At 37.9% G+C, this 27,764-nt stretch overlaps 3 protein-coding genes across 3 annotated transcripts in view; 2 read left to right on the top strand and 1 right to left on the bottom strand.

Moving 5' to 3' along the window:
- CEP290 (centrosomal protein 290) overlaps positions 1 to 438 on the top strand; it is a 94,842-nt gene extending 94,404 nt beyond the window's left edge. Inside the window, 1 exon segment of the mRNA XM_078146529.1 lies at positions 44 to 438. Coding sequence (XP_078002655.1) covers positions 44 to 274 — 231 coding nt within the window. The 3' untranslated portion in view covers positions 275 to 438.
- RLIG1 (RNA 5'-phosphate and 3'-OH ligase 1) lies at positions 343 to 19,072 on the bottom strand. The gene is made up of 7 exons (XM_020993496.2): positions 18,832 to 19,072; positions 9,520 to 9,637; positions 6,691 to 6,786; positions 5,667 to 5,783; positions 3,905 to 4,102; positions 1,841 to 2,010; positions 343 to 1,335 (listed from the first exon to the last, which is right to left on the bottom strand). Exons 1-7 carry the CDS (start codon positions 18,919 to 18,921, stop codon positions 1,147 to 1,149), a joined length of 978 nt encoding a protein of 325 aa, XP_020849155.1. The 5' UTR covers positions 18,922 to 19,072; the 3' UTR covers positions 343 to 1,146.
- A 7,898-nt stretch (positions 19,073 to 26,970) lies between these two features.
- CUNH12orf50 (chromosome unknown C12orf50 homolog) overlaps positions 26,971 to 27,764 on the top strand; it is a 36,492-nt gene continuing 35,698 nt past the window's right edge. The window contains 2 exon segments of the mRNA XM_078146526.1: positions 26,971 to 27,066; positions 27,437 to 27,557. Coding sequence (XP_078002652.1) covers positions 27,055 to 27,066; positions 27,437 to 27,557 — 133 coding nt within the window. The 5' untranslated portion in view covers positions 26,971 to 27,054.

Here is a 27,764-nt window from a genome sequence, read left to right as displayed (position 1 = left end):
ATATTTTATTCCTCTACATTTTAATGTAAGTTGTTTTTATCAGGCAGAAAACAAAAAGCTTAAAAAAGAACTGGAAAACCTGGATCCCTCATTTTTTGAAGAAATTGAAGACCTGAAGTACAATTACAAAGAAGAAGTTAAAAAAAATATTATTTTGGAAGAGAAGTTGAAACAACTTTGTGAACAGTTCCATGTTGAACTGGAGAGTGCTGCTAGTGTTTCTAGACAGTTGGAAGCTGAAACAGATGGCACTAATAACTCACCGGTCTGCTGAGGGCTATCTCCAACCCCAGCTTTTAATCAACTATTTTCTATTTTAATAGAAGAAGTTGTAAATAGTAATCACTTTCTGAACTAAAAAGTTTATTTTCTTGTATAATTACAAGCAATGGCATTATTTAGTGAATAAAGTTTGTATTTATATGAAATTATATTTAACTTATTAGGAAAACAGTATTTTTTTATTTAACAGAGATGTGGACTTCTGGGTTAAAAGTTGTCAGTTCCTTTTTTTTTTTTATGATGAGTTTCCAAAACCATCATGATGTTCTTGAAATTATAATACACTAAATTTTGAACTGAGCCCTATAAGGGAAGGTTTATAAGCAAGGTATGAGAGGCAAACAATTAAAAGAAGTTTTTAAAAAAAAATAAATACTGTGGTGCTACTTAAATGAGATTGGTTAGCTTTTCTATTTGATTCCCAAGTGATGTGTTACTGCAGAAAAGGTATGAAGTAAGATATCCAACAACATTTATGGCCTAACTTTGCAAATAAATGATACAAACATTGTTGGCCTAATGTAGTCATTGTTTAAAAAAGGAAAAAAATACAAAACTGTTATCCTTATAAACCCTTCATATACATATGGACCAATTATGTCTTTAATAGATAATTTCTACTGTGTCACAAGCCTCAGGATTTATACTTTAAGCCTGAAAGTTTAAAAAGAAATTGTCCCTAATTAACTTTGAAATGTGTTTAATTGAAGGTACTGGTCATTTTTCATTCGAACAAGTGGGCAGTAATTCATTAGTGTCAGATGTGCTCTTGAGATATTTCACTTTTCAGTCAGGAGAAAGACCCAATATTCAAAAGTAATAAAGATAATATAGGTGATTTTCAATTGGATTTTCACTTCAAATTCAGACATCCAGTTTTATATCTTTGAGTCTGCCAAATTTTTGATTATCTAGCTTTGAAAACTTATTAAACAAACACTTGGAATCAAAAGCACAGTCAAATTTGGTCCTGTTCATATTGATAACAACTGGTCGTGAATTCATGTAAGTATCTGGAATGGGCCATCGCAAACCAAGATGATGACGATGAACCTATTAAGAAAAAAAAAGGATATTAGCATTGCCCATAAATACTAAATTTAGAAAAAGAGAAAAGTAACTTAGACTAGTTCGACAGGAGAAATTAATTTGCTCAGGGGGAATTAAGACTTGTCATGACCTTCCATGTCATATGTTGATTAGAAAATAACTCTGAATACCAAATACACTTTTAGGAGTCAGGCAGAACTGTTATTCATTCCCACTATAAAGGAGATAAACAGAACTTTTAAAATCTGGAACTGGTTCAAGATTAGACTTCAATCAATCCTTCAATTATCAGATGCTGAATTAAATCAGTCCCACCCAAAAAAAAAAATTTAAAAAAAACCCTTTGGTAAATTCAGTAGTGGGACAAATTAATTTCTTTTTATTCAAACTGGAAGTGGTATGTTTTACATTCTTTGGGTAAAGAAAAGGAAAAACAAACAATACTCTGTGTTATTTCCATTTCCTATTGTGAGGAAGTTTGGACCACAAGCTATTTTTATATAATTACCTTGATTAAACAGCCATCATTGCAGTGCCAAACTATTCCTTCAATTTTCCCTTCTCTGCAGCCCTCAAACCAAGACAAAAGGTCATTATGCTTCAGTGTAGGTTGGTTTTTTATTTGAAATGCTCCATGTGGTACAAGAAGATGTACTGGATGCTTTTTGCTTCCTAATCCTGAAAGACAAAAATTCACCTATGGTGTTAGTTGTATCCACTAATTTACAGACAAGACACCAATTCACCATATCTACACAAACTTTTTAAGACATTTAGGAGGAAAAAGGGTTAATTTATTATGGTAGAAGTGATTTCTCAAAGAACTCTATGACAGAATTTCATTCTATCACTCCAGTTCTGTCTTCAAGTATCTGAAGGGTTATCATGTGGAAAGAGGATTGTATTTGACTGGTCCCAAAGGGCAACACAGGGACCAATGAGAAGTTGCAGGGAGATAGATTATGGATCAACTCAATAAAAAAATCTTCCCTAAAATTAGAACTGTCCAAAAAATTGAATAGGTTGGGTTACGCCATAAAGCAGGGGCAGAGGCCCTGCGGCCTCAAGGCCACATGTGGCCTTTAGACTGAGTCCAAGCTTTACAGAACAAATCCTTTTACTAAGGGGATTTGTTCTGTGAAGTTAGGATTCAGTCAAAGGGCTGCACTTGAGGACCTAGAGGGCCATATATAGCCTTGAGGCTACAGGTTCCCCACCCCTGCCCTAAAGTAATGAATTCCCCATCAGTTGAAGTTCAAGCAACTACAGAATGTCCTAGAGGGCATTCATATTTAGATGACTTCTCCAATCTTTTCCGACTTAAAGATTCTATTGATTCTCACCATCTCCAAATTCATCCCCTACTAAATTATATTATTTATAATTACTCTGTGCCTTGAACACAGTCGATATTTTTAAAGGTAATATGTGTATATTCTTCAATGTTCCCATTCAGAAGATACCATAAACATTTCAATTCTAATTTCTCCAACAAATTGTTTAGTTCCATATTTCCTTTCTTTGTTATAGTTGTCCATTTCTGAAAAAGGAATGTTAAAAAAATCCATAATTGTTATTACTAATTTTTTGTAACTCATTTAACTTTTCCTTTATGAATTTATTTGCCATGCCATTCAGTGTATACTTATTATATGTATATTAAATGGCATTTATGTGTCTGTGTGTATATATGTCATACATACACATAAATCTATTTACATAGATATATATAGATACAGTATTGATAACCCTATGGTTCCTTTAAATATAGTGCAGGTTTCCTAGCTGTTTGAATAGTGTGAATGTCAATTTTGCTTCTATAGTATGTATGTAACTGTGTTTCAAGACTCAGCTCAAATCCTGCCTTCTGCAGGCGGCCTTTCATGGCGTACCTAGTGTTAGTGCCTTCCCTCGGAGACCACCTCTAGTTTGTCGGCATGTTGTCTCCCCATTAGAATGTGAGCTCCTTGAAGGGGGGGGCTGTTTTTGTCTTTCTTCGCGCCCCCTCTACCTGGTACACAGAAAGTATGTGATGAATGCTTATTGACTCTGACTTCCCATAGGAGATAAATGCGCTGCCACCTCTTCTTTGCAGAGGCAGGGGAGTATGAGTACAGAACCCTACATATTCTATCTGACTCAGGTGATGTTTTGGTCATTTTTGAGGAACTTTTTTCTCCCTCTTTTTGATATTTTACTATATATACTGTTTCTCTGAGATGGGGGGAGGGGAAAGGTGGAGGAATATATTTGAAAATTAAGGTAATATAAAAACAAAAGATGTCAGCAAAACATAAAAAAGAAATATCCTTCATGAAGGAAAATCAGAAGCAGCATTGCTGTATATTAGAATTTACTCTGTGCCTCAAGGCACTGATTAGTTTTAATCATGAGCAGCCTTAGCCCAGTGGAACTTGAGTTAAGTGTCTTGTAAATGCCATTCAGCCCAAACCGCAGTCACAAGTATTATCTCCCAAAGTTAGCATCTATAACCCTTTCTTGTGCTAGACCAGTATATCTCCACATTCCTACTTGTTGCTAACAAGACAGATATGTAGAAGTCTTTACAAACCATAAGGATTTCCATTAATGTTTGTTCCTATAAGCTCCAGTGTTTGTTCCAAGAGATCTGACAGTGGCACTGCACTGATTTCCAAAAGTCCAGGGTCATCAGCATGGTGATTCAATACTAGAGCAAGTTCAAATTCATAATTAACCACAGAGGAATGCCAGCAATACTGTTTGTTATTTTTTTCCACTGGAACCCAACCTATAAGCAATATAGGAAAAAAAAAGTTTCACTAATTTTATCAATTCATCAAATTCATTTTGTTTGGTTTAGGAATTCATACATGTTAAAACTCAATCTGATTCACATAAGAGGAAGGGAGCCTATGAGCTTCCTTGATTCTATCCACCTGAGGTCCTAGCATAGAGAACAATCCTCTAAGTACAGGGCACTTAGAGAATCACACAAGTTTAGCCCTGAGGAAAACCTGAAGAAATTATCTAAGTACTACTGTTACTCTTAACATTTGATCTTTTCCAAGGAGGAAGTTAACTACATAAGGCTTCTAAAAGCACTGAGGATTTTCTGGAGGATTTTCAGAAGACATGAGTAAAAAGCTATGCAGGGGTTGTAATTTCTATTCAGTGGAAGGAGTATCCTCACCCATGAAATCATGAATCCACCAAAATAATTCCACTGGACACTTGTATAGATACTTTTGATTTCATCCCCTTCTGTAAACAGTGGACTTTTCTATAAAACCATGAATTAAAATCTGCTTTGTCAGTGTATTACACTTCAAGGGATCTCTGATTTATTCAATATCAGGGTTCCTCTTTCTCATGGTACAGTTGACAACCCACCCATACCTCCTTGTCTTACACTACTCTATTCTAACTCAACCCATAAATCTGCATAGAGGCTGCCCAATGTACTGTGGGGGGAGGGGAGAGACTTTCTTCTAGGTCTTTTAACATTATTGTGGGCACCAGTGCAAAGTAGGGGCTATGATCCCTTGCTCTCCCTACATGGTTGGTCTCATTTTCCAGTCCTGTATCTTCTTGAAGATATCTTTTAGACCACTTCTTGCATTTAAGTCATTGTAATATACTGAAGTCTGTTAATGCCCATGCCTTTTCCTTCCACAATTTTGAACCTTGAGAGATTGTGATATTCTCTGATCCATAGTCATATGTAGCAATATCAGTCTTAAAAAGGGGGTTTTGTTTCAGTCAGAAGGTTGGGGTTGTAGAGAATGCTGTGTGGTTTTCCACTTGTAATCCAGTCCACTCTCTAGCTCCCTATCTATCAGTGGTTTTTATACAAGAGACATGTACTGACGGGTTTGCCACAGAACTGCATGCCATAGTCTGGATCATTTGTTTTTTCTGAACAAACTGTTGGCTGAACTCTTACATGATTGTGGCTCTGAGCACTTAGAAGGTCTTGTAAAGGTTCTAAGGCTTAATTGCCATGCACAAAAAGAAGCATCTGGATCTCACAATAAGGAATGTTACTTCCATTTAGAATACACACTGGAAATCCCCTATGACAGTGGTAAACACCTTTGGTGAATATACATTAATTTTTAGAGTTCACTTAATAATCAGAGGGCTGTCAAATTTATCACTGTTGGTGATGAGCCAGGCTACATTTTGTTCCACTAAATCAAATCCTTTTTTATAGTCAACAAACAAGGTAAGTAAAGAACACTCATATATGGCATATATGGCATATAAAGGATCCTTTCTGATTGAACTTTAAAAAAAAATCTTTCTATTAGTAAACATAAAAAATATATTAGAAAAGAGGCAGCCTTTTATACCTGGTATATGCCCATTTTCATCAGGCACTGGATTTCCATTTAACTGTTCTATATCCTTTGCTGGAATCCAACACTCTGGAACAGATTTGAAATCCTCTTCAACATTCCAAATAAACTCTTAAAGGAAATAAAATTATTTATGGTAAACACTTTTTTAAAAGTATAAAACATTATACACATACAAATTATTCTTAATACTATTATTAATAATAACAATCTGGTATCAACACAATGGTTATGTTTCTTTAGCTTTTGGTACTAATCTGGAGCTGATAAACTTAGATTATGCTGTTGTTCAGGGGCACAAGTTGATAATTCATTGAAGCTGAGCCTTCAGTCAAACTGGATATATGGATAGTATAGGGATTTTTTCCATATCATTTGCAAAGAAATTAACACAAGAAACCTTTACAAGCACTAGGTATGAATATTTGTTGTTTCAATCTTTTCTCATGTGATTTATTACTAATTTATAAAATCAAAATTCTGGACTTATGTAAAACAGAAAGCAAAATTCAATACTTTGGTTATAAATGTGTAAATCAGTACTTTGCAGTTTTAAATAGTTAATTATATCTTCTATTATATAAAGATATCTAATCATGGAAATATCATAAGAAAGAGTAAATAATAATCCATTTTATAAGTTTAAAAACTATGTTTCTCCATGTACAAAAACAGATCACACAGGCTAGGACAGGGACAGGGACAGGGCCTATGAATTTACTACTATAAGGCACTCCAAGGGCTAGACACTTATTCTACCAATGCAGGTCCTCGAATTCTTTGCAACTTCATAGTCTTAGAGAGCTGCTTAAGGACTTAAGGGGTTAAGTGATTTCTCCAAGGTATTAGAGGCTTCATATGGCTTCAAAAAAGAAACACTTTACAATTCTTTTTCTTCCAAAAACCTTATTTAACACAGACTAAAAAACATTTTTTTTTGAGAATGCCGCCATAACAAAAGACAGCCATTTGCAGAGGTAAACTGTTTTAAACTGCCAAAATAACAACACACACCAACCTTCTGAGTTTTCCTTTGAATACAGGAATCTTTTAAACCTTTTCTCTGCTTGCCTGTTTGGTTTTCTATCTAGTCGAGCCCAAAGGCGTGGCTGACCTAAAAGTTTAAGAGTCATTCCATAAAAATTTTGTTAGAAAAAAACATTTTACATAAAATTTCTTAACAATGGGGTCATTTGAAAGAGATAATTTAAGTGCAGCAGAAATATTTACTAAAATGTTGGAAAGGACTTAAGGATATGCAGCCTGACAACAGACCCACACAACACTGTAGGAGCTATTTATACATTGAAATTGATACCTTTGGTTAAGAAGTAATTTAATGAAGTCAAGATCATGGGATCATATATTTAGAACCAGAAAAGACTTCAGAGATCACCTGGTCCAAATAAGAGAAGGGACTCTGGTAAAATAAAAGAAAATGAAGATGATGATGTTGATGATACTAACCAATAATAAGTAAAGGTAAGTAAGTCACAGTTTGAGGTTCTGAAAGATAAGACAGATGTGGAAGAAATCAAATGAATTTGTTTAAGGTCACAAAGGTGGTGAACAGCAGAGCCAGGATTTGAATCCAAGCCTTTCTTCTGACTCCCAAATGCTCCCTCCTTCTGCTGTACCATGCAGTCTCACATATATCCTACCTATAAGGCCAACAGGTAGTATGGGAAGATAAGACAAGGGAGGCAAAAAAGTATCAAAAATTCAATCCCAGCAAAATTCTGTTCTGTTGTCACTTAGGTGCAGTTGGACAATTTTGCACTATGGATCAGAAAGAGAACTGAGAAGGATCAGCAAGAAATGCACCACCACAAATGAAAACATGATACAAAGCAAACAACTTGATTACTAGTGGATTAGTAAAGGTAATCTTTATATACAAGAAAGAAGCCGTTCTTCACAGAAATGTAAAAACTTAAAATAACTCTGAAAGCCCCAACAGATTTTCTATAATTTCCTCTTAACAGCATGAGCCACAGCTCTCTTCCAATTATATGCTCTTTCATATTTTTAGCTTCCTCCTTATGTTCAAACTTACATATCTAAATCAATGCCAATATTCATACAACCATTAGAAGCAATCCCAGCAGCCCAAGAAAAGACTTCATAATCTAATGAGAAAGCTAAAACAACTATCATTTTTATCATTTTGTGTGATGAGAGTCAATAGGCTGCAGCACATTGCCAGAGAATGACTTACACACACCAGAAATGGAATAAAAATGCCCACTGTACAATGGGAAAGGCATTAGGAGGGACATGAGCAAAGAGAAAAGGAAAGAGATGGACAGTCTGAGGGCTGCAACTGTGCCATTAGGTTAAAAGCCATAGAGAAATGTCTCGAGGGTGTTTGGTGAACACTTTACAGAATGATGGATGGGAAGGCTTTGAGGAGGAGCTGGCACCTCTACAACTGGGCACTTAGGAAAAAAATGTCAAAAGGCAGTGACTGGTGGTTGGGAGGATTGTATAACAGAGAAGTTCATTCCAGCAAAGAGAACAGCATGAACAAAGAAACAGACAAAAAGGGAAAAGACAGAAACAGAAGACAAGGAGTAGACCAATTTGGCTGCAATATATAGACTACACATGGTAGTATGATACAAGGTTGGAAAAGTAGGTTGAAGCCAGATTCAGAAGGGCCTTGAATGCCAGGATGAGGAGTTAATGGTTTATTCAGGAAGCTCATCTAATTAAGAGCTGAAAGATACCATAATGCTCATCTAGTTCAAGCCCCTCATTTTGAGAAATGATGAAACTGAGGCTCAGAAATATTAAGCAACTTGTCCAAGATCATAAAATTAATAATAGAACTGGAGTCTGGCAGCAAGTACTCTCACTCTAAATCTGGTGTTCCAAGTCCACCAGACTTAGAAGTCAGGTCTCTGACACTAGTTGTGTAAGCACAGATGTTCTAGCCTCTCTGGGCCTCAATTTCCTTATCTATATAATGGGCATAATAAAGTCTCACAGGGTTGTTGTCAGCACTCAATGACAGAATATATACAAGGTACTTTGCAAACCTTAAAGCCCTATACAAATGCCAGATATTATCACTGTTATTAGTAGGATGATTATTTTTACTATATCACAAGCACAAGACACTCAAGGTTTCTGAGTAGAGTGGTTATATGATCATTTAGAGAGACGATTACTCAGGCACCAAGATAAAGTATACCCTGGAGAGGGAATAGACTGAAAGTAGGAAGACCAAGCAGGAGACTTCTATCATGGTTTAGGGGAGAAAAGCCAAGGTGCTTCCAAGAGAAGCATTAAAAACGAAGTGGATGTGAAGCAGAACATAAGTCAGGATGACGATCTAAAGCTGGAAGGCCCAAAGAGGATGCCTAGCCCAAACACCTTCTTTTATATTTGAGGAACCTGAGGCCCAGGAGGTTAGGTGATTTGCCCCAAGTCATACATGGGGTGTCAGAGGTAGGAATGGAACTCAAGTCTTCTGGCTTCAGAGCTGCTGGTCTTTCCACTGTACCATCCTGAGATTAAGCGGGGAGAATCAATCAGACTTGATGTTTGGGTGTGAAGGTGAAGAAAGAGTCATAGGAGACTCTGAAGAGTCCTGGGTAACTGGGGCAATCACGGTAACATCAACAGAAATGCAGAAATTAGGAGGGGGGAAAAGCTGGCCTGGCGGAGCGACAATGTATTGGACATAACGTTGGGACAGACTTTTGGTAATAAAATAAATCTAAAGGCTGATATCTAGCAAACCCCTTTCACATTTCAGCTTACTGTCATATTTTCTACAATATTAAGAATAAATAAGGCTCAATATTGATGCTGAGAAAGAAAATAAATTCTAATTCCTTACCTTTGTAGGTAGTGACATAACAACACGTTCCATCTACTTTTTCAGTGGGAATTGCATTGTATACATCTGCATCTAATGCTTTGTAACTTATAGTTTCTGTAGCCAAAACTTTAAATGGCTTAAGGAGGAAAAAAAAAGAAAACATGATTTTAGAAATACAGGTATAAATGCAAGATATTTGTAAACATAATAGACAAAAAAATCCCTGAAATTTTATCACCCAGACATCACAAGGGATTGGATTACTTTAGTTAAAAGTTTTCATCAGTCAAGTTCTTCACGGCTCAAGTGAAGTTCTGTATCTCCTCTGATCATGATGGTCAGGCCTCTCTGTTCTTTCCCACACCCACACTCAGAATCCAGCTATTTTATTTTCTTTTTTTCCAGAGACTTCTTCCAATTCCAAGATGAAGGAAATGGTATGCCCTTCTTTCTACTCCTCTTGATTTTGCAATTGAGAGAAATATAGGATCACCAGAACACCTGAAAGCGAATCTGGGTCAAGTCTCAGTATGTTCCATAGTACTTCACCCATATTAACAACCACGTAATTATCTTCTCATTATTTCTACACAGGAATTTCAATATGGATCAAGGTCAAAATGTCTTCTGGAGTTACACTTATTTTCAGATGCAACTTTTATTTTTGTTGTTGAGTCTATTTTTAGTCATGTTTGACTCTTCCTGACCCCATTTGATGGCAAACATATTGAAGTGGTTTGTCATTTTCTTCTCCATTTTCCTTCCTTTACAGATGAGGAAACTAAGGCAAACAGGGCTAAATGACTTGCCCAGAGTCACACAGCTAGTAAATGTCTGAGGCCACATTTGAACTTAGGAACTTTTATTTCATTATAAACACATTCCTTAAAAGTAACAGGCTTCTTTCCTCAACATCTACATCTCTGAAGTATGTTGTAACACTTCTTACTGTTAATCAATACTTGGAGAGTGTCTTAACCAAACAATTATTCCCTTCATCTTTTCCCAACATGATCTAATTAGTCTTCCAGGAATTCCCTCTAGTACTCTTCATTTAGAAGCTATGGTTTTCACACCTGTTTCTAAACATGTTAGCATAATCATGGGCTCGAAGACAGAGCTGTAAGTGACCTCAGAGATCACCTAGTCTAACCCCCTCCTTTTGAAGATAAGGAAGGATGCCGAGGCGCACAGCAGTGATTTGTCTGAATTCACACAGACATTAAAAGGTCAAGCCAGGATTTGAAGCCAGGCCCTCTGATTCCAAATTCAGTGGTAGTTCTATTCTAACACATGGCCTGGAACAATTAATCAAATCACAAAACATTTATTAAGCATAGTAAGTGCTGGAGATACAAAGAGAACAATAATAGTTTCTACCCTCAAACTTACACTCCTTGAGTTGGAGGGAACATAATATATACATACATATACATATATATATATATGTGTGTGTGTGTATATATATATATATACACACACACATATATTATATAACTATATAACAAATAAATTCAAGGTCATTTTTTTGTTGTTGGGGAGAAAGGCACAAGGATCTAGGGAAATCAATAGAGGCCTCATGTAGGAGGCGGCATTTGAACTGAGCTTTGGAGGAAATAAGGGATTCTAAAAGCTGGACGTAATAGTGCATTTCAGATCTGTTCCTTATAATTATTCTCTTCCTCAGGCTAATTATCACTACTTCCTTCAACTGATCTTCAAATGACAAAGTTTTGAGTCACCTTAACATCTGAGTTGCCCTGCACTCTGAATGTTTAGTAAATGCTGAGCTGGAAGCTGAATATATATTCCAGGAAACCTCTTCATCCACACTCCTTTCACCTCATCCAATAACCTCAGCACCTGGCTCAGCCTTCCTCTTCGCCTTGTTTCCTGGCATCATCACTGATGACTTCAACATATATGATGATAGCTACTTTGACACATGAGCCTTGGAGATCCTCAACCTTATCAATTCCAATGGCTTCAATCTATACTGCACTTCAGTCACACTCTACCTTTCCCACGTCTCAGAACTTACAATGACTTAGAATGGACTTTCATTTCTGGAACTGGGAATCAGGAAAAGATAAGTTCAAATTCCTCCTCAGACACTTAACTAATTATCTGAACCTAGGAAAATCATTGATATTTTCTGAGCCTCAATTTTTTCATCTATAAAAACAGCACCTACCTAACAGTTGTTGTGAGGATCAAATGATAAAATGTAAAGTACTTTGCAAACTACATGTCTATATAGTGCTTCAAACCATAAAATGTATTATTATTTTTACTACTATAATCACCTCCTCATCATCATTGCTCAAATGGTATTTATTAAATATCTGTGTGCTAGCTGCTGGGGATAAAAGTATAAATAACCCCTATATGCAGAGAGCTTGAATTGTCATGAGGAAGATAAGTACATAGCTGGGTATACACAGAATAAAGTGAACAAATACATACAGTGAACCAATACAGATCTATACAAAATAGCTAAATACAGGGAAATTTGGGATGGACGGCATTAGCAGTTGGATGGATCAAAGCAGGCTTCAGGCAGAAGATGGTGTGAGTGTCATCCTAAAGAAAGAGGAACTTTCTGAGGTGGGAGGGAATAAATTCCAGGCATACCGATGGCTAATGCAGGGGAATGGAGGTGGAAGGTTGAGTGTTGTTGGGAGGAGCTGTGACAAAGCCAGAGTGGCTTAAAGAAAGAGCACAAGAGGGTGGAAAGACAGGTTAGCGCCAAGGTGTTGGAGGATTTAAAAATTAAACAAAGGAGTTTACCTTTGATCCCAGAGGCACTAGGGAGCCATCAGAGTTTTACAGGGAGGGGAGGCATATGGTCAGATCTGCACTTAAGAAAGGCAACTTTGATGCAGTGTGGAGGATGGACTGGAATGATAAGAGCCTTAAGAAAGGAAGAGCAAATAAGAAGCTTTGTAATCTAGGTGAGAAAAAGGGAAGGGCTTGGATTAAGGTGGTGGCTGTGTGCTGAAGTCAGAAATGGTAACATATGGAAACGAATTGCATATGTGGAATGAAAAGGAATGATAATTCATGGAAAATGCTGAGGTTAGGAACCTGGGTGACTAGGAGAATGGTGGTAGCTTCAACAGAAATAGGTAAGTTTAGATTATGGGAGGAAAGATAATGAGTTCAATTCTGGACATGGTGAATTTAAGAGTCTGAAACATTTAACAGGCAGTTGATGATGCAGAACTGAGGTGCAGGGAAGAGACTGGGGCTGGACTTAAAACTCTGTGAGTCATCTGCACAGAGATGATAGTTAAACCATGTAAGCTTATGAGGTTACCCAGAGGAAGTAAGAGCAAGCAGAAAAGAAAGCTTAGGACAGCACCCTCAGTCACGGAGTGTGATCTGAATAAGAACAACAAAAGAGAGGAGAAGGAGTGGTCAGACAGGTAGGAGAGGAACCAGGAGACAGTTGTGTTAATGAAAAAACAGAGAGAAGAGAGAATCGTGAAGAGGGAGGTCAGGTGTCAAGTGAATCAGGCGGGTAAAGAAGGATGATGACTGAGGGGAAAAAAGTCATCAGATTTGGCCATTATGAAATTATTGGTAACATTGGAAAGTGCAGTTTCAGTTGAGTGATGTGGTCTGAAGCCAAATGGCTGAGGAGTATGAGAAGAGAAAGTAGAGGCCACAAGTGTAGACAGCTTTTCAAAGAGTACGCTGAAAGTGAAGAGAGATATGGGATGATAGCTTTGAGAGAATGGTAGGGCCTAGTCAAGGTTTTTTGTTTTCTTTTGGTTTGGTTTTTTTTAGGATAAAGGAGACAGTATATTTTTAAGGCAGTAGTGAAGGGACCAGTAGATAGAAAGGAGTTAAAGATCTGAGAGAAGAGGGATGATTAAAGATGTAATCTGCAGAAATGAATAGGAGGGGATGTTTTGGCAAGAAGGGCCACCTGTTTGTCACACTGTGGAAAGGAAGGAAAAAAAGTAAGAGATGATGTCAGCAAAGACAACATGACCACACAGAAGGGTATAGATAATATGTAATAACTAAACAGAAGGTAATTTCGAGGGGAAGGCACTAGCACCTGTGGGCAGGGAGAGATCAGGAACAGCCACATCTAGTAGGTGGCACATGAACTAAACTTTGATATAAGCTAGAGATCCTAAGAGGCAGAGGAGGGAGTGCACTCTAGTCACAGGGAACAGCCTGTGTAAGGTACAGTAGTGCCAGATGTACTTTGTGAGATGAGCAGCAGGAAGACCAATGTGGCAGGACAATAGAATGTGTTAAAGGATGTAATGTGAAATAGGAGTGGAAAGGCAGGCTACAGTCCCACTGTGATTACTACTATATTTGTGGATTTAATTTTAGAAATAGAAATGTTAATATTTAAGTTCAACAAATTCTTTGGAAAGGTGCTCCCTATTAATTTGAAATATCACCTATCAACCATTGATTGTAGTTCTTGAAATTAAAGACTTTTGATGTTCTTTTGATATTCCAAAAGATATTCTGTTAATACAAGCTTAAAGCGTAAAGCCTACGTAAGATAACAAGATAACTATGATGTGATTTTCAGAGATTTGGGGGGTTGCTGGTTTCTTTTACTTTCAGGTGGCCCAAGAAAATTGTCTTCAACAAACAAGTATCTTTCTGGTCCTAGGCTGATCTTTATTTTAATCACTCTTTTCTTTACTGGTATTTCAATTTTCTTTGTAACCTACCCAAAGTCAGTCATTTAGCCAAACAACATTTATTAAACACATACTAAGTTGACAGGCACTATTCTAAGTGCTAGGGGTACAAAGAAAGGCAAAAATAGTCACTCCTTTTAAGGATTTTACCTTCAAATAGTAAAGATAACCTGTAAATAACCAAGTACACACAAAATGTATAGAGTAGATGGAAGGAAAACTCAGAAGGGTAAGGTCTAGCAATTGTGAGGACTGGGATAGGTCTCTTGTAGGAATTAGGTCGTGAGGGGACTGGGCATTCCAAACACAGGGGACAGCCAGCACAAAGACAGAGAAACAAAAACAAAATCAAGAGTTGTGTCTGAGGACCAGAAAACAGGCTGCACTGGAGGCTAGGTAGAGGGGAGTAAAGAGGAAGAAGACCACAAAGGTCAGGAGAAGCCAAGTTATGAAGGTCTTTAAATGCCAAACAGAGGAGTCTATATTTGATCCTGGAGTAATAAGAATCCAGTACAGTTTGAGTAGGGGAGTCATGGTCAGACTTACTCTTTAGGAAAATCATTTTGGCAGCTGAGTAGAGAATGGAATGGAACGAGGAGAAGGTTGAGGCTACTATGATAGTGCAGGAAAGAGATGATGGTGAAACTTAAAGTGAGTATTTCAACAGCCAAATCCCTTTAAAATGAATCAAAACAGAGTCATTACAACTAATTCATTCAGCACTGTAATGAAAAGTTTCAGTAAATTTTTGGTCTCTACCTTGGCACAAACTAGGTTTTTGTTCAATGCTAACTGCGATATTCAACTCCTCCTTTTTCCTACATGCCGCCTACCCAGGATTGTTTACCTTTCATTTTTCCTGATCTTTTGTTTGCTTTTTTAAGTTTTTCCTCTTAGTTTTCATTTCAACTAGGGGCCATCTCTTAAAATTCAGTAGTAAATGTTTTTACCTATTGGGTTTAGTTTTTTTGCAAAGCACTTTACATTTATTAAATCATTTGAGCCTCAAAAGAACCCTATTAGATTGGTATTATCTCCATTTTGCAGATGAGGAAACAGGGGCTCAAAGTGGTTAAGTGATGTGCCATCATATCCCTGGCATCAGAGGTGGGATTTGAAACTAGGTGACTTTCTGCTTCTAAAAGCAGAACTTTATCCACTATGCCAGGCCACCCTCTACCTTCATTTGTGGAGAATAATATAAATTTTTTCTTTGAAAACTGCCATAAGAAACTTCAGATTAAGACCCTATCTGCATCTTACTATGTGAACAGCACTCAGTAAACAATGTAAAAGAATTAGAATTATTGTAAAATATCTAGACTTAATAAAATGAAATCCTACTTCATACAGAATTAAGTAAATTTACATATCTCCTTAGCATGAGAGGTAGCACTGACTGAAATAACTTCAAAAAAGGTCTTGACGCCTGTGTTGAACAGCATTTCCACAATGGGTTTCCATGGGAAACTGGGGTATTTGAATATTACACACTTTTCTAAAGGAAACTGACATCAAGGAGCATGCTAGAACTCATTATTAAATATCTGCGAGCATCTAGAAAATTTCAATATAATCACAACAAGCCAGGCACCATGGGTTTCTCAACAAATTCATCAAAAACAAACTCATTTCCCCTTTTGACAGGGCGACACCAGAGTACACCTGAATTTCAGAAAAGTGTCTAACAAAAGCTCCCATGATGTCCTTGGGAATGAGATGAAAAATGTTAGGTAGGCAGATCACTAACCCAATGCATAACAAAACCCAAAAGGCAGTGACTGAACTGAAGAAGATCTCTAGTGTAAGCAGCCTATTCTGTTCAGAGTTTTTATGAAGGAGTTACTCAGCTGACAGTACAAGTAGAAAGCCTGTCAAACATGTGAAGAGCAGAACGCTAGGAATGATAACTAACACAGATGAAAGAATCGGGATCCAAAAAGATTTTAACAGGCTAGATCTCATAAAATGAAATTTAATAGGAATAAATACAAATTATATTCTTGGGAGGGGCAGCTAGGTGGCACAGTGGATAGAGCACCGGTTCTGGATTCAGGAGGACCTGAGTTCAAATCCAGCCTCAGACACGTAACACTTACTAGCTGTGTGACCCTGGGCAAGTCACTTAACCCCATCGCCTAAGCAAAAAAAAACCCCATAAAACAAATTATACTCTCGTGCTCAAAAAATTAATGTACAGGAAAGATAATGTGGTCAAAAATATTTTTAATCACTGGTGATTGTAAGTGAATAGTATAACATGATAGTCAAAAAGAGCTAATGCAATCTTAGGCGGTATTCACAGACTGTTCAGAATTTGAGAGTACAAATTTCACGAATTGTACCACAGTTATACCACTTCTAGAGTATTTCATCCATCTCTAGGTGCCATAGTTGCTGCACTATCACCCATGTCCTTCCTACTATGTGACCAGGATGAAGTGGTACAGACATTCTGGACAGCAATTCGGAACTCGGTCCCAAAAATTATTCAAATAGGGCCCAGCTTCACTCTTAAGAGAAAAAAGTCCTACATACACAAATCTTTTTGTAGCAATGAAGAAATGGAAAAATAAGGTTTCCACTGATTAGGGAATGGCTAAACAAATTATAGTATATGAATATAATGAAAATATTGTGCTATAAAAATGATGACAGGGACAGCTTCGGGGAAACCTGGGAAGACTTGCATACAGTGAGGCAAACAAAACCAAGAAAACAATTTATACAATAACAACAAAATTATAAAAACTAACAATTCTGAAAGACTTAAGAGCTCTAAACAAAGCAATGATCAACCATGATTCCAGAGGACCAGTGATGAAGAATGCTATCCACTTCCTGACAGAAAAGTGTTAGACTACATACACTGAGACACATTTTTGGACAAGCAACTATGGGAATTTGCTTTGTCTGACTATGCATTTGTTACAAGGGTAACAACATGTTTGTTTTTTAATTGGATAGGGGAAATGAAAGAGAGAAAAAAATTCTTGACCATTGAAAAAACTTTTTAAAAAACAGATTTCTTGAGGTCAGGTACTGTTTTGTTGTTTGCACTTGTATACTCAGCATGCCTCTTGCAGTGTCTGGCACGTAGCACATAAAAGGTGCTTAATAAATGCTTGTTGGTTGATTGGAGGACATTCCAAAACTGGAATACATCCAGAGGAGGGCACCTGGGCTAATGAGGAGACTTGAAACCATGCCACATGAAGATCACCTGAATGTATGGGGCGTGTTGAGTCCAGAGGAGAAAAGATTTAAGAAAGACAGGAGAGCTGCCTTCACCTATTTGTAGAACGATTAGGTGAAAGAGCAGGTCTAGGAACAATGGGTAGAAAATAGAGGCAGATTAGGGTTGGAAAATCTTCCCAAGGAATATAGGTCTCCAAAAGTAGAAGAATCTGCCAGCCTTTGAAGGCAGTGAGATCCCAGTCCCAGCAGTGAGAAAATGAAATCGATTTGTCAACAGCAGATGGATGTGGGACTAGAGCCAGGGAAAGAAGTTAGGGATGGAGATCTGGACTTGGAAATTAATGGATTTCAATTAGGTGGTTATTTAGGTACCTGATATATTCAGGGCAATGTATTAAGTGGTATGCAGTATTTGCATATGTGCAGGGAAGGTAATAACAGTTGAGATGGTTGGAGTCAAAGATATGCAAGACGTCTTTTCCAAAACACACTTGCCCAGTAGGCATGGTGGGTCTAGAGATAACAGAACCAGGCATGGAATAATTTCTGGAAACTATTTAAGTCTTAATCTTTCACAGCAACCTGGTAAGCCAACCGCTGATATCAACTCTCAACATATTCACAGGACATGGACCTGTAAAGCCCGTCCTCGGGTTCAGGGACTAATTTCTCCTCCAGTTCTTTTCACTGTCATCATTCTCTATGCTTGTACAGCTGACTTTTTAAATGACTGTGTGCATGTATATATGTCTGCCCGTTGAAGTACACACAGGCAGTGTTCCCAAAGTCTTAGTGAAGTTTTAAGCTAGTTTAAACAGCTGAATGTAGCTTAGACAGCTAGCTTAAAACTTCACTAAGACTTTGGGGACACTGCCTGTGTGTATGTGAGTGAATGAATGTATATGTATGTGTGTATGTATGTATGCATACGTGCACATATGTGTGTATATATGTATATATGGGTATGTGTGTGTGTATATGTATGTATATGCATACATATGTGTGTGTATATGTGTATATATGTATGTATGTATGTATGCGTGTGTATATATATGTGTAGAGACACGCAGAAGGAGACAGAGAGGATGATGGAGAGAGAAGGGGGGAGGAAAGCAATAAGATAAGGAGAGGGGGGAAAAGGAAAGCAGGGAAAGGATGGGAGGATGGGCAGAGACAGAGTCCTCGCTCAGTGACAATGCTGACAGGTCCCCCGGGGCTGCCAGCAAAGACAAGGGGCTAACAAGTCTCTCTGTCTCTGTCCCCCATCTCTTTCTATCTCTGTATGTCTCTCCTGTCTCTGCGTCTCATTCTCCCACCTTCTTCTCGGTCAGACCAGACCCCTCCCCCCCATCAACCTCAATCATCTGGGGTGCTCAGTCCCCTCCCCGGACATCTTCCCCTGCCCCTCCCCCTTTGGGGGTTCCCCACCCCCACCCCTGGGAGCTGTCACTACCTGGTGCTCCCTCTTGACCGACGGCTCCTCCTTCACCTCCGTCACAAACACGCAGGGCACCTTCCTCTGCACCGAGCCCAGACGCCGCATCGCGGGCCGTAGCGGCCCGACCCGGCGCCGCCCCGCGACCCCGGGGCTCAGACGGCCGGCAGGCAGGCAGGCAGGCGGCCCGGCTAGCGCGAAGACGCCCGACTGAGGGAAGAGCGAGCCACCTCCAGGCCAGGAGCTCGAGGGGTGGGGCCGACCGGGGGAGGAGGGGCGAGCTGTACGGAAATGCCCAATCACAAACCGCCGCCGCTGGGGAAGGCGGGGCGATCCTTCCGGAAGGGGCGGTTCTTCCGCATGGCCGTTGGGAGTTGTAGTAAAGTTGAGGGCTGGGATGAACTTCCGCATCCTCCCTAGGCTCTGCTCCTTCTGCTGCTCATTAGCCCCATGGGGTGTTCTGTCTATGAGCGCACGGCCCCCCCCACCCCGAACCGAAAATTCATCAGAATAATTAACTCAAACCACATAAAATGGGAAGCCTTCACTAACTTAACCTGCAATACGCCCTCTAGAACCTTCCTGGTGAAACCTCTAGGTCCCTCCCACTTTTTAGTGAGTGAAATGAATGAATGAATGAATGAATGAATGAAAATAATAATAATAGCTAACATTTCTATAGCGCTTCCCCTCTGCCAGGTACCGTGCCAATAATCCCTTTACAATTATTATCTCATTTGATCCTCACAAGCCCAGGAGGTAGGTGCTGTTATTATGATCTCCATTTTACAGATGAGGACACTGAGGCAGACAGAGTGACTTATCCAGGGTCACACAGTCAATGTCTAAGGTCAAGTTTGAACTCAGGTCTTCTAGCATCCAGCTCTAGCCTCGTATCTACTGCGCTCCATCTAGGTGAGTGAATAAATAAATGAAGACTTTATTAAACCCTTACTACGTGCTAAGCAATGGGGATGCAAAAAGCAAGATGGACCGTGCTCTAATGGCATTGCTGGGGAAAGTAACGTTAGAGGTGCTGGAAGCTAGAGGATGCACCTGGAGGACCCCCCAAACCTAGGGCAGTATGGAAACTGATTTCACAAAATTAGCATCATGCATCTAAACCTGCTAAAAGACTGCTTTGGATAGCTGACAGTAGGACAGATTTGGGAGATGCTGATCTATCTCGGTTTTTTGTGTTTTTTTTTTTCCCCCTCCAGACAAGGTAAAATTTACTGGTAAACAAAACAAATCATTCTGATGATCTACTAGATCTCAGCCTCAAATCCCTCCTGAGTGCCTTATAACAGGAAATGTCAGCTGGTAAGTGTCCTAAAGGACTAAGTTCAAGAAAATTTGCCAGAAGCAAAGAACATTCTCAAAAACGTCTTCTGATATGTGCGCTTGAGGATTTCCTCTAAATATTCATTTTGGTTTCTTATGCTGTGGCTAATCTTGCAACACAAACCCGCTTGATTTTCTTAAAATTCTCGCCATAAAAATTACTTTTTTTTTTTTTTAAGGCAATTGGGGTTAAGTAACTTGCCCAGGGTCTCACAGTGTCAAGTGTTTGGTCTCAGACCAGATTTGAACTCAGGTTCTCCTGACTTCAGGGCCGCTGCTCTATTAAAAATTACTTTTTGAAAAATAAGCTTTTTAAAAAAAACAACAAAAAAAAACCCAGTATCTGTTGCTTAAGTGATATCTTTTCAGGTTTAATGAGTAGTTTTAAAAACATCTATTGGGGTCATGGCAACCTAATTTACTTTTTTACAAATGCACACATTTTTACTGAAAGAAAAATTCCATTGTTGGTGCTTCCTGGAAATGTTTTGATTCTTTAAGCTGCATGTTACAGTTGTAAATTCAAACTTTCAAGTGGACAATAACATGTGTATGTGTGTGTGTGTGTGTGTGTGTGTGTGTGTGTGTGTGTGGTGTTTTGTTCTTCAAATGGGTGTCTTTTAATAAAAAATTAAAATCAAATCCTCCAAAGAACTTATTACAAATGCAATAAACTAAAGGACCAGGAGGTGGCGCTGTGAACAGAGAGCAGAGACGGGAGTCAGAAAGACCTGCGTTCAAATATGACCTCAGATACTTACTAGCTGTGTGACCCTGGGCAAGTCACTTAAGAAGACTCTGTTTGGCTCAGTTTCCTCATCTGTAAAATGAGCTCAGGAAGGAAATGGCAAACCACCCCAGTATCTCTGCCAAGAAAACCCTAAATGGAGTCAGAAAGTTGGGCACAACTGAACACAACTAAACAAAACAATACAATAACAAATTGTAGGTGAGGGCAGGAGACCAAACTGCCACATAAGATACTGTCAGTGCTTTTAGCCATTGATTGGAGATCACCTGATTGGATTAATTGGAGAGTGTTCAGATGGAGACAAGGGCTGATCTGTCATTTCCTTGGAATAGGGAAATCCCAGGTCTACCAAGGCTGGCCAGCACTTTCTCATCCATTTAATATAGTCTTAGCTACGTGAGACACTAACAGATTTAGGTTACTTGCCCAGGGGTCACACAATGAGTACCCTAATTCAGGGGTGGGATGTGAAAGTAGTTCTTCTTAGCTTTGAGACCAATTCTTTACTATCCCATACTACTTCTCAGAGGTATTCAGCTAAAACTATGGAAATTTAACAGGGACTATGCAGTTCTTCTGAAACGTGAGCATTGCAGTGAAACTCTTCTAAGATGTCCAATTAAATGAAACTTTTCAATTTCAAGAATTGACTGAATATACATTTGATAAATAATGGTATCTATCAGTTCCCACTGTTTCCTACATTCTTCAGTCTAACTGAAGCGAAAGAGGAGTTTTGACTTTCTTCCTGCCATTCTTTATGTATGTTTAGACCAAATGAAGATCTCATTATGTTTCAGAGCTAGCTACAAGCATGCAGTTGTCTGGTGTTTTGCTCAGTTAGATGACAAAAATCCAAAGAGTACATCCTTTGTAAGAATCTCTGGCCAGTAGAATGTAGCTCTCCTTCAGGGCAGGAAATGTACTGGTATGATGCCTTGCACACAGAATGAGTTTAAAACAAATGTTTCTTGAATATACCTGAATCTGCGCAGAGTAGCATGCCAAAGGGCAAAAGATGCTGAGGTCAGAGTTATTATTATTTAATGAATTAACTGATTGGAGAGGATGGAGAAAAGAAGACAGAAATTTGCTAATTCGAATTATTTTCTTTTTTCAATTATCTTACATTTTCCATGGGACAATAATGAAGCAAAGAAACCCTAACATATGGGTCATCCAACAGTGGAATTAGCTACTTCAAAATCTTTAATATCAAACATCAGTGTCTCTGTTCCTGCAAAATGTCATGACCAAAGCTGCTTTTGCTTTCACTGTCTGGAAGGACAGATATTTAAATAAATGGCCCCCCACAACTGCCATTTCCCAAACTGCCACAGAACCTTTCAGGTTCAACATTCTCTCACTTCTGGGGAAGAAGCATCACCTAAAACATTCCGAGTGCTGTTTGAATAGTAGCAGAGAGGCCACCAATCTCTCTGTCCACATGTACTCTCCATCACACATGCAGCAATTTCTTCAATGTCTGCAACACAGCCGTGGGAATAAGTCCCTGGCAGCAGAGGCAGCTGTCCATGTCCACTGTCAGCCCCAGGACCACCAACTCACAGCCACAAACTGGACTCCTACCCGGAAGGGGGGCACCCACCAGTACTGCCTGGATCTCTTGGGCTGCAAGGAGCAGGAAGGAATAGTTGCCAGCCCCAGGTAAGTGATACAGTATTGCAGGCTATGGGTTGGGAAGCCCTCTTGAAGGGGCTTTGGTTTGACTAGACTGCCAATATTATAGCATGCAACCAAGTCTGGCATCACTAAAGTGTCATATGTAGAGAGTCTGAACACACATCCCCAATCGGGGAGCTTAGTTTCAATCCCTTCCCAACCATCCTTCTTAGTCTTCCTTGCAAAAACTAAAGTTCCATTAACAGAGAATGTCTCTCCCCTTGAGAGGTTGAGCTTCCCAAATGAAGACTTGTAGTGTTTTCTCTTTCCTAGAGTAATTGAATTACCAGAAGCAGAGCTATTTACTCTTCTTCGTGATAAGGCTCACCTCCACACTTGACCTTGATTCTCTTTTTGCTGTGCTGAGGTGGTTAATGACTGTTCATCCCTGACCATGATGTGACTCTATGATGTAAAAACATCACTTTGAAACAACTTGTCCCCTTATATATACATACCAGATTCTCACAGTGGCCATAAACATGTTGCTGCATTTAGCCAGGCAATAATGGTCCTTGGTAACAGTATTTGAAAACAATTTCAAAAGCACCTACATAGGTGAACAGGCCTTTTGTTTGGAGTCAATGATTATTTAAAAATGTTCATTGGGGGTGATTATCCCAGTAGCCTACGTGCTTAGGATGAGTACTTCGTTGTTTTAGAGTTAGAAGGTAGGGTAAAATGAGAGTCAAGACATTTTTTCCTATATTTATTTTACTTATATTTTCAAGATGTTATCCAAATCTTTTATTTTCTGTTTCCTCAACTGAGTTTCTAAAGCAATTGCTGTTTTTAAAAAAAAGTTCTGTTCAAAGTGTTTTCCTAAATGTTAAGTTCTTTTTTTGTTTCCTTTTTTATAAGGTTATATATAGAATATATGTATATGTATGTATGGTCTATGTATATTCTTTCTATATTACGAAGATGTATTTAAGCCATTGTGAGCAGAAAGGTTACTTCATCAACTATTTTAACCAACTGATAACAGCAACTTTAATTACTTTGTCTTCATGTAAATCTATCTTTCAAAACTTCCAACAAAGTAGCAATGCATTTTTATTTTAAAAATAATCCCCTCTCTGGAAAAGGATCATCCCTTATTTTCAAGGTCACCTCCATTTATATTTTCATTAATTTCTAATAGCTTCTCCTAGCTCTCTAAGAACGCTAATGACAAGACCTCCAGATTATAATGTCTCATTCTGAGCGTGAGACATTATATAATCTTACTGTAAGAATTCCATCTGTCATCCGGTTTTTAAAAACGTATACTCAGCAAATGTTCTACTCTTGGAAGAAACCGTTTCTTCTTAAAAGAAAGATAAAAAGGATTAGAATATAGATACTTAATGAATAATCTCAATTTGTTTTCTGGTAGCTATTGATAGATATTATCTCAATTTGATTTTGGGTTCCATCCGACATAGTTGGTAACAGCAGTCAAGTACATATTTGTACAGCAAATGGGTTTATATTGACTTAACAAATAGGAATGTGACACCCTAGAACTTCATATTTTTGGGTATACCCAACCCATCTTTAAAAACAAGATACCAAGTACCTAATTCATTGTTCTAAAATATTCATTCCTTTCTCCCAAATATGAAATTATGTTCTACTTCCTAGTCTCTTTCTTTAACCAAAAGATTGGTGGAAAAAACATTATTGTATTTTTTTAATAGCCATCCTAGTTAATAATGTCACCCTGGAATTAGGAGTAAAGGAAATACTGTGACATTATTCTTTAATGTGAAACTGGCCAACAGGTACTTGTGAGGTCATTTATGATGAGCACATAATGGCCCAGGTAACAATGAGAAAAATTCTGGAAGTTTGAATTTGTGTACTGGCTAGCAACCACTTTCAACATTTCTGCAAAGCGAGAGAAGGTATCTTCTGATTTAAAATTTTGTTAAGAATTACGTATTGCGTAATACACTGTCAACAGGAGGTCAGTTTTAAAAGGAGATTACTACTGATAACCTGGACAACTCTGGAAAAGAGAGTTTTTTATTTTTCATTTTTCCTTATACACTGAGACTTCTTAAAATTACATTCCTGCAATTCTTATATAAGGACAGTGGAGTAGCAGCAAGAGAGCTGAAAATGACAAAAGTTGGGAATGACTGCTATTTCTTTTTTTATTCCACATGCATAAAGGTAAATATTGTACAGATTTACAGATGTTCACATCTCTTAGCTTTCTGGTAGAGTGAGGGAAGATGTAACAAATTTGCATGATCAAAACAACATTAACAAGTTTTCATTCTTGTTTTTTACTTACCCATATATTTATTATGGTAAAGTTGAATTTCTATAAGGAAATATAGAATGATTTGATATTTTTTAATTTTTTGGCCAAAACTACGTTCTACCGCGGTCATACTCAGAATGTGGCACTTAAGCCACATGTATTTCTTTAGAGTACAACCTGAAGTTTTTCCAGACTTTAAACTGCTAGTATTGGAATGCCATTTCATAGAAAACTCTACAGAGCGTGTGGCTGTTTGTGATTCATGGAGGTCGTAGGTGTGCTGCCAGGGTTACGTGTTCTACGCTCTCAGTTGAATGCCTTCAGATTCACTTTAATGAATCCAATTCATTTTCCATTTAATAATTAAGTAAAATTATTCCTGTGCTTTGCTATGTCATTTTAAAATAGTTCGTGATTTTATAGTTTTTGAAGCATCCAGCACAGTGCTCTGATCACAGTAGGCACTCAATAAATGTTTGTTGAATGAGTTAATAAATTTAGTGGCTTATCAAGAATAACCTTTAAAGGAAAAAAATAAAAGTAAATATGTTCAGGTTGGCAAAGTTACAATTTTCTTTAACTTAACTTAGCTCATTAAGTCAAATAGGAGTAACATTATTAATATAAGGTCACAGATAATAGATTTAAAACTAGGGGGGAAAAAAAACACCTGAGATCATTTAGTCCAATCCTGTCCCCTCCCACTTTATTTTTAGAGATGAGGAAATTAAGGCCTATAGGCCTTATATATAGTGATTTGCCCAAGGTCACATTCAAGTAGAAACAGCAGAGCTGAGATTTAAATCTAGATTTATCTGATTTCAAATCCAGTGCTTGCTCTACAATACCAGTTCATACAGGACACAAAGGATTTGAATTAATAGTGTCAATAGATTTAGAAGAAAAAAACGGTCTAAATGTATAACCTATGTAAAATCAGGGCAGAGGAAATACTTGCTGGGTCCTAATTCAACCATAATGGATCTAGGAATCCAAGGTCGTATAAATGAGATACCTAGAACTGTTAAGCCGGTTCTGCTGTGAGAATATCTACAAATTATAGCCACAGTAAAATCACAAAGAAAAGATTTCTGCAGGTGACATAGTAGAAATGTCACTGTTAGAGACATTTAAAAATGAAAAGACAGGAAGAGGAAGCCAAATATGGAGAATATAGTGAGGAATGTACTGGGACAATCACTTACTTGTCTGTCTATCCCTCTAACAGCAGGACATTGACCCCAAAGTTAAACAACACCTTTGCCATAAAATAACGAGGAGAAATAGAAAAACAAAGCAATTGGGGTTTCTACACTATGAAAAGAATGCAGAATTAATGACCTATGTGGTATTTTAACATGTTTCTACTTGGGTACTCCTGATTTTTAAAATACAAGGTACTTTAGAGCAAAAGAATAACAGTTGTTATAATTATAATGTAGTATAGCCCAGTTTTTTTTATGGGAAAAATGGAAAATATATAAATAGGAAAATAAAAATAGAAAGATATAAAATTTAAGATCTATTTACCATTTTCTTAGACACATACTGACCAGTAAAAAAAAAAATCCATAGCCACTGGTTTGAGAACAGAGATCTCAATTCATAAATAAGGATCTTCTATGTAAGCAGAATTAGTTTGTTGGGGCTTGAAAGCTTTTTTTCCCCCTGGAAATTTGATTTTTTCAGAATACTGTAGCATTCGTGCATATCCTATCCCTGGGCTGTGCATAGCCTGGGTTATCACTAACCATTTGTGTATCTTGAGCTACAGATAAAAAATATACAGCTCAGATTTTGCCAGTAACTTTTGGCACACAGTATTATCACATACCTCTCTACGTTATTTTGCAGTGTTCTTCAATTCTTCTTATATGACAGATTCACCTACTGATAAATTGAAATAAGCTGCCAGAGTTTTTTGGCAAGTAGGGTTACATTTCTGGTATTTATTTCGCTAATGGCTTTCTAAATTAGCTATAAGCATATTCATTTTAAAAATCATGAGAACAATAGGTAGGAGTAAGTGACCTACAGTTATTGTTGACCTCTAGCATCAATATATTGTGAGTTTTCTGCACTGTTTACTTTTTTCTCTTAGGGTTCCCAGTGCCGATTCCGACACTGTGAAGAAGCCCTTGGCAGTGACACTGTGTGCTCATTATGGAGAGAGGGAAAATGTTTAGATCCACTTTGCAGATTTAGACACATGGAAATGCAGGTAGAATTGCTCCTCCTCCTCCTCGTCGTCATTCTTTGTCAAAAATATAGCACGTTAGTAATCTTCTTGACCTACATGACAACATGACAGAGAGATGATGTTACTTCTGCCGGTGGCAAATAATGCAATTGATGATGGTAGCTTGCTAGTGAACTTAAAACCTTAGGCTAGTATGTAGGAATATGTCATAGGAACCTCTGCGACCTCAATTCAAATTTAAGGCTATGACAGCAGGACAAATCCCTATTGATTAAAAAGTAATCAATTTCATTTGGCATTTTTTTTGTTCCTTTTTTTTTCTCTTAAGAAATAATTGAGTTTGTTATGAATATGACCTCTGAAAACTCCATTTCTTCCCCTTTTTCTCTAGCAAAACTGCAGCATTTCATGCTTCTGGGAAACTCAGCCTCTTGGTTGTGTGAAGATCAGTTGTGTGTTTTATCATAGCAAACCCCGTAATATCAATGGACTTTTTTTGCCACCAAGTAGCAGTGAGTATATTTTTTTTAATAATATTCACATGACATCAGATTCAAATCTGAATGTAAACTTCTATAGCAGGAAACCATCTGTCTAGGAATAGGAGTATGGGACGCCAGACCAGTAAAAATATGATGAGGAAGAGTGATATGACTGTGACAGTGTCAAATGGAAGATTCTATCAAGAATCAGGAAATAGGGGCAGCTAGGTGGCACAG

Source organism: Phascolarctos cinereus, unplaced genomic scaffold (assembly GCF_003287225.1).
Source record: "Phascolarctos cinereus isolate Bilbo 61053 unplaced genomic scaffold, phaCin_HiC Scaffold_1;HRSCAF=81, whole genome shotgun sequence".
Lineage (NCBI taxonomy): Eukaryota > Metazoa > Chordata > Mammalia > Diprotodontia > Phascolarctidae > Phascolarctos > Phascolarctos cinereus.
The sequence above is the reverse complement of the archived record's forward strand: the minus strand, read 5'-3'. Positions and strand labels throughout refer to the sequence as shown.